At 61.6% G+C, this 11,380-nt stretch overlaps 1 protein-coding gene across 1 annotated transcript; it reads left to right on the top strand.

Moving 5' to 3' along the window:
- The first annotated feature begins 6,303 nt into the window (after positions 1–6,303).
- Positions 6,304–10,892, top strand: IRX6 (iroquois homeobox 6). The gene is made up of 6 exons (XM_039913475.1): positions 6,304–6,375; positions 8,011–8,265; positions 8,603–8,712; positions 9,113–9,423; positions 10,174–10,286; positions 10,725–10,892. Exons 1-6 carry the CDS (start codon positions 6,331–6,333, stop codon positions 10,890–10,892), a joined length of 1,002 nt encoding a protein of 333 aa, XP_039769409.1. The 5' UTR covers positions 6,304–6,330.
- Positions 10,893–11,380: the final 488 nt, after the last annotated feature.

The raw sequence follows: 11,380 nt of genomic DNA, 5'->3' as shown, positions 1-11,380 counted from the left end.
GCCACCCAAGAGGCCTAAGGACATTTTCTAGAGGCTTGGCAGGCTAGGCACAAGGTTAGAAACCACCAACCATTCCCAGAAAGCGGCTGTCGGTCCGACAGAATCAGAAGGGGACAAATCTCTTGAGAAAACACACTTCTTTCAGGAAGCCAACCTAGCCCCTTTTTTAAATTCATTCAGTTGTATTTATCGAACGCTTACTGTGTGCAGGGCACTGTACTAAGCACTTGGGAGTCTACAATATCACAACAAACAGATAACATTTCCTGCCCACAATGAGCTTGCAGTCTAGAGGGGGAGACAGGCCTAAATATAAATGAATTACAGATATGGACATTTAGTGCTTTGAAGCTCTTCCAATAGGTCAAGCGCTGTTCTCAGCATTCATTCATTCAATCGTATTTATTGAGCGCTTACGCTAATGTATTTATTAAGAACTGTACTCAGCACTGGGATAGGAACAAATCAATCAGGTTGGACATAGTCCCTGTCCCACACGGGGCTCCCAATCTAAGAAGGAGGAAGAATGGGTACTGATCCCCATCTTACGGTTGAGGAGCCGAGGCACAGAGTGGCTGAGTGACTTGCCCAAGGTCGCACAGCAGACAGGTGGCGGAGCTGGCACTTTAACCCAGGTCCTCTGACTCCCAGGCCATTGCTCTCTCCTCTAAGCCACACTGCTATCCCTTCTGAGTCATACTAGGCTAAATTGCATCCGAAACTGCGGATATCAAATGCTCCTAATGAGTTGCTAGCTAATGTATCGTGTAGCATTGCTGTGTCGTTAAAATACGAGTGGAAGCTATAAAAATTTTTCGACCTGCTCTTAAATTTGCCCTGTGTAGATCTGGACACTGAGGATAGCAAACTACTTATTCATGGCCAACTCGAGCTAAGTCAGGATTCCAAATCCTCCCCACTCCCTACAGGGTTTTCTCAAAGGATCCATCCACACCAGGGTGGAAGAGGCAGTTTTCCTCATCTCCCACTCCCTTCTGCGTCACCCTGATTTGCTCTCTTTGCTCTTCTCCCTCCCCGCCCCCCACAGCACTTACATCTATATCTGTAATTTTATTTATTTATATTGATGTCAGTTTGTACTGTCTGTCTGTCTCCCCCCACCTAGGCTGTGAGCTCATTGAGAGCAGGGATTGTCACTCTTCATTGCTGTATTGTACTTCCCCAAGAGCTTAGTACAGTGCTCTGCACAGAGTAAGCGCTTAATAAATATGATTGAATGAATGAATGAATGAATGGTCTAGTGGAGAAAACATGGGCCTGGGAGTCAGAGGACCTTGATTCTGATCCCAGCTCTGCCACTTGCCCGTTAGGTGACCTTGGGCAAGTCACTTAACTTCTCTGTGCCTCGGTTTCCTCAGCTGTAAAATGGGGATTCAATACCTGGTCTCCCTCCTACTTAGACTGTGAGCCCCCACGTTAGGACAGGGACTGTGTCCAAACTGATGATCTGGTACCGACCCCTGCGTTTAGTACAGCACTTGGCATGTAGAAAGTGCTTAATAAATACCATCATTATTATAATTATCCTTACAATGAAACAGTGAATGGTGAAAACCCCAAGCACTACCAGGGCAGCCAAATCCAAGGTTATGGTGTTGTAGCCTTGCCTTGGCACTTTGGCCATAAATGGGTTTTGTATGTAAACTAATTGTGGCACTTCGCAATGTGTTGCATCCCTACCTTCCAACTCACTTGTTGCACCCACTGCCCCAGTGGGAACACAACTGGCTGGGCTCAGAGAGTACAAGTGTGTGGTTCAACCGACTGGCATTGTAATCAATAACGGTGCAATGCCTCAGTTCTGAAGCCTTTGTCAGCTGGACCGAGGATCATCCGTTGTCGGCGAAGAGAGATTCCTCCCATCGGAAAAAAATAGGACCAACCCTGTCTACCAAATAGGAGAAAGCCAAACGAATGAATAAGAACGAAATTTATTTTCGAGAAATTTTCCAAGAACAGATTAGTAATTCTTCGAAATCAGACCCAGAGAAATAGGAAACACCCGGCTTTGAGCATAGACCAATTTCAGTTACAGGGCTGTAGTCGCACATAATCCATAAATCCTAATCTTTTCTACGCTTCCCTCTCCAGAAGACATTGCCTTCATTTATTTTTTTTTATTTCGAGATTTTTTTTTCTACATTTTCCCAACCCTCCAGGTCTGTTGGTAACTCAAAATGTTGAGCCCTTGTTAATAGACGGCACCCTGTGTCTGTTCATAGGAAGATTTCAACATCCATTTAATGAGAATGAAGTGGCAGATCATAGGGGGACACTTCATTTTATCTCCCTTGTTCTGACTTCATCCAGTTCACATCGCCCACCAGAACCCGAGTCGTCCATCCCTGAAATCCCTAAATTATTTTTAGGTTAACGCTGGGGTGATTCTTTTAAAGTTGATTCGCAGTAGGGCACACCAGAGAACACACCGATTTCCAGCGGCGTATTTCGACAGCGAGGCGTTTTCGGGATAAACGAGCTTTGGCCTCAGAATGCTGGTCTCGAAATGTTTGCTGGTATTCAGAGGCAAAATAGCAGCTTCCCCCGAGTGTAGGCTGGATTCTTGATTGACAGGAGACCAGGCTCCAGGTTTGCCCCTGGTAAATCAAGACCCCCTACATCCTGGTTCTGTATTTGACTTTATCCTGGAGTTAATCCTCTCTTACCTTCTGCTTTCAGGACCTGCAATCACAACACATCCATCTTGGAATTGTTCGAGCAATCGTTGTCCCCGTTTTTGTCTCCACCACAAAAGCAGTTGTTGACAAGATGCCCGTCGCCCTTCACAATAAGCCACCGACTACAGTCCTTCAGTCAAAACAATTAGTGTTCATTTGGGCTTTATTCGGTCAGACCTGCGGTGACTGAGCAATATAAATTATGGATGAGTCTGCCCGGCTGCACTTGGGCATTCATGCAGATACTTGAGGAATTTTCATTTTCTTGATACAAAAATGCCACACAGCTCCCCGCTTGCCCGCGCCCCCAGAAAATCCCTACTCGGACAGAGGAATGTCACTGCTTCACCACTGGACTTTAGCTTATAAACAACGCCTCTTGGGTGACTCTGGGTGTTTGCTTTGGGGGTGTTTCCTGTGTGTTTCTTTTCAAAGTTTCCACTTCCCCGTGATTCTCTCTCAAGCGGTCGAGCGAGGTGTGCCAAATTCTGTGGTGGAATTTGCTTTCCTCAGATGGTACGGTTCAGATACTGGTGTTCGGGGAAGCCCCGGATCTGTTGCCCGGCTGCAGGACACTTGAGGCGGCGTGTGAAAAGTCAAAATAACTCTGGAAGTGACCATTCTCATCCCCAATTCAAAACAGGTTTATACTGTTTGCTTTTGAGGGGGTTTTTTTGGTCTTTTTTTGTCGTGTTGTTGGTTTCTTCAACGGTATCTGTTAAGTGCTCATTATATGCCAGGCTCCGTACGAAGCGCTGGGATGGATACCAGCTAATCAGGGTGGACACAGTCCCTGTCCCTCATGGGGTTCACAGTCGTATCCCCATTTTACAGAGGAGGTAACTGAGGCCCGGAGAAGTTAAGCGACTTGCCCAAGGTCATACAGCAGACAAGGGCAGAGGAGAGATTAGAACCCAGGTCCTTCTGACTCCCGGGCCCGTGCTCTAACCAGCAGGCCACACCGTTTCTCGTGTTTGTTTCATATTTCGTCCCGGGGGGGCGGGGAGGGGGGATAGAGGAAATGCTTTTAATTAAATCACAGCCAATATTTTTTCAATTCAGCATCAACTGCAGAATTTCTGCGGGCCCTCATTGTCTGGGAGGATGAAAGATTCCGAAGCTCTCACCCTCAGAGCACACCGACGTCTGTGAGGTCTGCAGCTGTGTATCCAACCCCACCCTGGTTTTGTGGCGGGGGAGGGCCACCCCTCGAGGGCCGGACAGGTGGCAGTCGGGAGAACGGGATTCTCGGGGAGGGTCAAGCGATAAAAAACGAATATTTGGGAAAAGCACCAGGCTTCCCTGGATGAACGCTTCCGAGAAAAACGGTCCCATCTCTAGGCGGGAATCCCACCCGCATCTCCGATGAGCGGGGACCGAGACAAGGCACGAGATGTTTGCGGGTGGAGGAGCGGCCTGGTGCGGGGAAAACTGGCGGGGAAGGGCCACGGCCACGGCATCCCAACCGAAAGGGAAAAGTCCGGCCTTTCAGGGTCCGAACCGCGGGACTCTCCCGGCCTACTGCGAAACCGGGAGTCCCGGCCCCCAGTTTCCCCTCTCCCCGCGTCCCCGCGGGGTCAGCCTCTCGCTTCCCGGCAGGGGAATGCTCCTCTTAGAGGAGGGTAACTGATCGGCCCTCCATCCATCCATCCGTCCATCCATCCATCCATCCATCCATCCATCCATCCATCCATCCATCCATCGATCCCACCGCGGGCAGTGCCCCGGGCCGAGAAGCCGGGCCTTTTCGGAGCCGGACCGAGAAGCCGGGCCTTCTCGAAGCCGGGCCTTCTCGAAGCCGGAGTATCTGGTTCTAATAATGTCGGGAGTGATTGCTCAGCGCTGTCGTCGCGCCGAGCACTGTGCTGAGCGCTGGGGTAGATGCCGTAAAGGTCCTCTGAGGACGTTTGCCGGCAGGTGGGCCGCCCCTCCCCGCTGGAAGGGCCGCGCCCTTCCCCCGTGTGGCCGGCTGGGTCTGGGGGGGCTGCGGGCCGCGGAGGTTCGGTTGGGGGTCGCAGGGCCTCGGAGAGCTTCCCCCGGTCCCGGGTGGGTGGAAAGACCCCGGGACTGGGAGTCGGAGGACGTGGGTTCTAATGCCGGCTCTGCCAACTTGTCTGCTGTGTGGCCTTGGGCAAGCCGCTGAACTTCTCCGTGCCTCAGTGACCTCATCTGTAAAATGGGGGTGAAGACTGGGAGCCCCACGTGGGACAACCTGATTCCCTCGTACCTACCCCAACGCTCAGAACAGTGCCTGGCACATAGTAAGCGCTTAATAAATACCATATTGTTGTTGATGATGATGATGATGATGGTGATGATTCCCCGCAGAACCAAGGACTCGTCTCCCGCTCCCGCTCCCGCTCCCGCTCCCGTTCCGGCTCCCGCTCCCGTTCCCCTTCCCGTTCCCGTTCCCGTTCCCGTTCCCGCGCAGCTCTCCAGCGCCCCCCGCAGCGGCTCGTGGCCTCCGCAGCGGCCCGGCCCCGCTCCTCCGGCCCCGGCCGGGCATCGCCCCGGGGACGCCCGGGGCCCCGACACCCCCGCAGCCCAGGGGACCCGGCCCCGGCCCCGGCCCCGATCCGGCCCCCGAGCGGCGGGACCGGCTCCCGCCCCGCCCCGCCCCGCCCCGCCCCGAGGAACCCCGTCCCCCTGGCACCCGGCCCCGGGGGGAGGCATGGCATGGGACGGCACGGGCGCCCCTAGCCCGTCCAAACCCCCTCTGGATCCTCACTCTCCTACTCCCCGTCTAGGGAACCAACTTCCACCGGGAATAAACGTGTCCCGCCCGTCTGCCGGGGGGGGGGGGGAGGGGAGGGGGCGAGCCTCTGGGCTCTTTCCCTCGAGCTGTGAGCCAGCATCCCCCCACCCCGTCCCTCCCCCCCCCACCCCCGCTCGCCCCTCTCCCTCCTCCGGCTTCCCCCTCCCTCTCTCCCCTCTTTTCTTCCCTCTCCCTTTCTCTCCTCTCCCTCCTTCTCTCTCCACTGGCGCGCTCCTCTCGTGTCCCTCCTTCGCCTCTCCATCCTCGCTTCTCCCTCTTTCCTCTCCCTTCCCTTTCCCCCTTTCCTCCGGCTCCTCCCGCCCCCTTCCTCCTGCCCCCTTAGCTGGGTCAGGACGAGAGGGCGAAGGGGGCGGCCTGCCCCCTCCCCCGGCTGGGGAGTTTCTTTGGCACTTTTAGGACCGGACTTGGGAGAGCGCGCGCCCGTGCGTGTCTGTGGGGGTGGGTGAGTGGGCGTTTAAGTGGAGGACGGGCAGAGCCATCGCACCGCACGGCCGGGCCGGCCCCTTGGCCGCATCCACCCGGGACAAGGGGCGACGCGGGAGTGGGCACCCCCCGTGCCCAGGCTGCCGCCCCGGGACTGCCGGGACGACGCCAGGCGGGGCCAGCTAGCCTCTCCCACGGGCACGGACGGGGGCGAGGGAGCGGCCGGCGCCCGGCCCGCGCCCCCCACGCCCACCCCGGGGGGCTCCGGGGGCCGAGCCCGAGCGGGGCGGGCACGGGGGGCGGCCCTCCCGGCCCAGCTCCCGGGCACCCGCCCCCTCCGCGCCCGAGGCTGGGCCCGGAGGGGGCCGTGGCCGGCGGGAACCGTCGCCTATGCTCGGGAAGAGGAGGAAAAGAAGGAAGAAGCGCACCGCCATGTCCTTCTCCCAGTTCGGATACCCGTACGGCAGCGCATCGCAGGTGAGACCCAGGGGTCCGGGGGACGGGGACGGGCAGCCCCGGGGGGCGCCCGGCGCGGGAGTGGGCACGGCCGTGGGCGGGTGCGTGTGTGGCGGGGGGGAATCGTCCATCCGTGCGCAACGGTGTATGCGGTAGGTAGGGTCGAGGGGGAATCAGTCATACGTGTGTTGGAAGGCGTTCGTCTGACCGCACAGGTGTATGCCGTAGGTAGGGTCGAGGGGGAATCAATCATACGGGTGTTGGAAGGCCTGCGTATGACCGCACAGGGGTATGCGGCAGGTAGGGCGAAGGGGGAAATCACACATGTGTGCAGGACGGTCGTATGACCGCCCGGGTGTATGCTGAACGTAGTGTGAAGGGGGAATCGTACATGCGTGGAGTACCTTCGTAAGGGCGCACGGGTATAGGCGGCCGGTAGTGTGAGAGGGGAATCATACGTGTGTGGAGGGCGTTCATGTGTGTGCACATGTGTGTGTGGGGGGGGAGAGCCTCCCCTCGCCCGCTCCCCCTGTGCGGTTTTAGGCCCGGGCCCAGCAGGTGGGCAGTAGAAGCCACCCGGTCGCCTAGGCCCAGTGCCCTCTGAGAGCCTTAGGGGCCCCCTCTTACCTTTTTCTGCAGCCGAGGGAGGAGGCGAGGGGAAGGCCACAGGGGCTTAGGTCGGCCGTTGGTCTCTTTAAACTCACCTCGGGCTCTCAGCCGCCCCGATGGCCCCCGCCTCAGTTCCCTCCTCTGTAAAATGGAGATCACCACTGCCATCCCCACGTGGGACGACCCGATTTCCTTGTCTCCATCCCGGCGTTTAGAACAGTGCCCCGCACATAATAATGATGGCATCTGTTACTACCGTGTGCCAGGAGCTGTACTAAGCGCTGGGATGGATCCCGGCAAATCAGGTTGGACACGGTCCCTGTCCCATACGGGGCTCACAGTCTTCATTCCCGTTTTCCAGAGAAGGTAACCGAGGCGCAGGGAAGTGAAGTGACTTGGCCAAGGACACAGAGCGGATAAGGGGTGGATCCGTTATTAGAACCCAAAACCTCCCGACTCCCAGACCCGTGGAGAAGCGGCGTGGCTTAGCGGAAGGCGCACGGGCTGGGGAGTCAGAGGTCGTGGGTTCCGATCCCGACTCCGCCACCTATCAGCCGTGCGGCTCTGGGCGAGTCACTTAACTTCTCTATGCCTCAGTCACCTCATCGACAATACGGGTATTAAAAGACCGTGAGCCCCACGTGGGACGGCCAGATTACCTTGTGTCTACCCCAGAGTCTCGAACGGTGCTCGGCATATAGTAAACGCTTAACGAATACCACGAGAATAATAACGATGTCGGTATTATCATCGCTACCAAGTGACGGAGCCGGGATCAGAACGCCTAGCCTTCCGATTCCCAGACCCGTGGTCTAACCACCGAGCCACGCGGCGGTTAACAAATACCACGTCGATGAGGAGGAGGACGATGACTTGCGGCCCGCGGGCCTTGGCCGCACCCGGGGCGCGGGGGCGCCCCCGCGGTCCGGGGCCGGCGGCGCCGACCTCTCCCCTGCCCGGCCACCTTGACCCACCCGCCCATCTCTCCCCTGTCCGGTCCCGTCTGCGGCCCCGTCTCCGGCCCCGGCCCGGCCCCGGCCCGCGCAGTTCCTGGTGCCCACCAGCCCCAGCTCCGCCTGCTGCGAGTCGGCGGCCCGCCCGGCGGCCGCAGCCTCCTCGGGCTCGGCTCCGGCCGCCGCCCTGTGCTGTCCGTCCTACGAGAGGCGGCTGCTGGGCAGCGGCCGGCCCCAGCTCGGTGCCACCCTGGCCGTGTACGGGCCGCCCTTCGCCCCCGCCGCCTCTCCGGCCTACGGGGGCTACCTGCCCTACAGCGCCGAGTCGCCCGCGCTCTGCAGCGCGCTGGTGAGTTGGCCCAGCTCCGGGCACCCCCACCACCCGTCCCCGGGACCCCGGAAGACCCTCCCCCCCCGGGCCTGGGCCCGACCCAGGGAACCCCGGACCCCCTCCTTGCCCCTCCACCGCCCAGAGAAGGGGGAGGAGGAGCGGAAAGCCCGGTCAGAGGGCAGACCGTGCCAACCGCATCGGCGGCTCGGACCGCTCCGGCCCGGGGGGGGGGGGAGGGGGGCGGAGGGGGCGGGGGACGTGTTGGAGGAGCAGGGCGGAGGAGGGGGCGGCGGGGACCCGTCTCCCGCCCCCGGCCCCGGTCTGGGACCCCCGCCTGTCCCGTTATCCCCGCCAGAGCCCCGCCTACGAGCTCAAGGAGGCCGCTGGCAACTTCCCCGCGGGCTTGGCTCAGCCCCCCGCCTACTACCCCTACGACCCTCCCCTGGGCCAGGGCCAGTACGACAGGTAAAGTCCTCGCCGAGGCCCAGCCGGGGGGGTGGGGAGGGGCGGGGGGAACGGAGAGGAAGGATGGGCAAGGACCGGTCGGGAGGGGAGCCGGGCCAAGGCGGTGGGAGACCCCCGACTGAGGCTCCAGCCGGGGCCGGAGGCGGCGGGGAGGGGGGCCGGTAGGGGTCCTAACCCCCTTTCGCAACCAAGTTTCCGATTTGCCGACCCTCCGCGACCCCCAACCCCAAAGAACCCGGCCTGCAGAATCCCAGCCGGGATTGGGGCCGGGGGAGGGGGGGGGGGGGGCGGGATAGGGTTGGATCTGCCCCCCGACCCTCCCAGGCGGGATCCGCAGCCCGCCCTCCCCCCCGTCCCCTGCGCACCCCCCCCCACACGGGTCGGGGGTCTCGGGGGGCAGGTACGGCTCGGTGGACTTCAGCGGCTCGGCCCGGAGGAAGAACGCCACGCGGGAGACCACGGCCACGCTGAAGGCCTGGCTGCAGGAGCACCGCAAGAACCCCTACCCCACCAAGGGCGAGAAGATCATGCTGGCCATCATCACCAAGATGACCCTCACCCAGGTGTCCACCTGGTTCGCCAACGCGCGCCGGCGGCTGAAGAAGGAGAACAAGATGACCTGGGCGCCCAAGAGCAAGGCCGGGGATGAAAGGAAGGAGGAGCAGGGAGGGGGCGGCTTGGAGGGGAGCCGCCCGGCATCCGATGACCGAGGTAAGGGCGGAGCGGGGAGAGGTGGGGGGAAGAGGGAGGAAAAGGGGCTGGGGGCTTCCGGGCGAGGCTGTCCCCTGCCAGGGCCACGGGCGAGGGCCGAGGAGGAGGGGGTCCACGAGGCCCGGAGCCGCCGCCCGGCCTCCGGCCATCAGTGTAATAATAATAGTTATTGTTATGGCATTGGTTGAGCGCTGACTAGGTGCCGGTCACCGTACTAGGCCCTGGGGTGGATACAACAATAATGATAATAATGATTATTATTATGGCAGTTGTTAAGCGCTTACTATGTGCCAGGCACTGTTCTAAGCGCTGGGGTGGATACGATACTAATCATCATCATCATCATCATAATTATGGTATCTGTCAAGCGCTTACAGTGGGCCGAACCCCGGCCTAAGCGCTGGGGTAGATGCAACCCACGGGGGGCAGATAGGGTTGGACACAGTCCCTGTTCCACGGGGGCTCACAATCTCCATCCCCATTCGACAGATTGAGGGAACTGAGGCCCAGAGAAGTGAAGTGACTTGCCCCAGGTCACACAACAGACACGGGACGGCTAGCCACTAGGCCGTGCTGCTTCTCAAGCGGTACAGCCCCCCTCCCCCCTCCCCAGATCCCTCTAGGCAAGCGGTCCGTCCAGGGTGGGGGCTCTCCCGCCCTGCCGGGGGGAGCCGGTGTCGGCCCGGGCGCCCCCTGACCCCTCTCTCCCGGGCACTTTCGCTCTTCCCACACTCGGCAGTTTCTCTGCAGATCCGAAAGCCTGCAAGGGGGCCAAGGACCTGCGGCTGAGCTACCTGGAAGACCTACAGGAGGACGAAGAGGTGGAGGAGGAGGAGGAGGAGGACGACGACGACGACGACGAAGAAGAGGGGCAGGAAGAGGAGGAGGAGGAAGAGGAGGAAGAGGAGGAGAAAGCGTCGAGCGGCCTGGGCTCGCTGGCAGAGCCCGCCGAGGTCGGGGCGAAGGCGGAGAAGAGCCAGTCTCCCTGCGTCAGAGCCCCCTGGACGGTGGGAGCCCACTTCCCGGACCCCCGGGAGCCCCACGACCCCCTCCGGAAGCCCCGGATCTGGTCTCTGGCTCACACCGCCGGGGCCAGGGTCCCGGGGCCTCTTCCTCGGGGGGCGGCCGAGCCCCGCGGCCCCGACCTCCGGCCGGGCCGGGCCCGGCCGTCGGGGCCGGGGCCCCGGGCCGGCGACGGGCGGCCCCCGGCCGGCTACGCGGCTCAGCCGGCCGACGACGGGCCCTTCCCCGCCCCGCCCCCGCCCTCCGACCCCTGGAGCCCCCCGCCCTTCCCTCTGCAGACCCTGCCTCCGCTCAGCGACTGTGCGCCCTGCCGCTCCTGCCGCTCCTGCCGCTCCTGCCGGTCCTGCCCGGGCCCGGCCCTGTGCGTGCCTCTGCGGGGCTTCGCCCTGGGGACTCCGGCGCGGCCGTCCGGAGCCGCCCCCAGCCCGCCCGGCTCTCTGCTGTGAGGTCCGGCGGCCCTCCCGCTCGCCCTCCCGCTCGCCCTCCCGCTCGCCCGCCCGGGATCCTCGGGTTTAGCCCCGACCCCACTCGGACGGCTCCGAAGGGCCCTGAGCGCTGCGGGGAGGGGAGAGAGGGTCCCTCCGCCCCCGGCGCCGGGGGTCGCGGGGAGAGAGCCCCCCCCCCGCCCCGAGAGCCCCCGCCGCCCCCGCGGCCGGCCCCGGGCCGCCGCTGTGGCCGGTAGCCCCGGTCGAGGGCGGCTCTTAGGCCCGTGCCCGAGCGGGGAGGTAGGTGACGGTCGAGGGGAGGGGGCGGGAGGGGGGCGGGGCCCCGATTTGACTAACCGGGGCCTCTCATCCCCGGGGGTGCCGGTGTGGGGGTGGACGGATTCGCCCCAACGACCCTCTGGCCGTTCCCCCGGGACCAGCCTCGACCCCCTGAACCGGACCCCGGGGGGGGGGGGGGGGGGGGGGGTTGGGCCCTGCGGGCCAAGGTG

This window comes from Ornithorhynchus anatinus, chromosome 11, assembly GCF_004115215.2.
Source record: "Ornithorhynchus anatinus isolate Pmale09 chromosome 11, mOrnAna1.pri.v4, whole genome shotgun sequence".
Taxonomy (NCBI): domain Eukaryota; kingdom Metazoa; phylum Chordata; class Mammalia; order Monotremata; family Ornithorhynchidae; genus Ornithorhynchus; species Ornithorhynchus anatinus.
The sequence above is the reverse complement of the archived record's forward strand: the minus strand, read 5'-3'. Positions and strand labels throughout refer to the sequence as shown.

Coding starts and splice junctions, on each gene's coding strand:
- IRX6 (XM_039913475.1), top strand. CDS start 6,331: ATGTCCTTCTCCCAGTTCGGATACCCGTACGGCAGCGCATCGCAG. Junction 6,376..8,010: donor CGTACGGCAGCGCATCGCAG/GTGAGACCCAGG, acceptor CGGCCCGCGCAG/TTCCTGGTGCCCACCAGCCC. Junction 10,287..10,724: donor ACGACGACGACGACGACGAA/GAAGAGGGGCAG, acceptor TTCCCTCTGCAG/ACCCTGCCTCCGCTCAGCGA.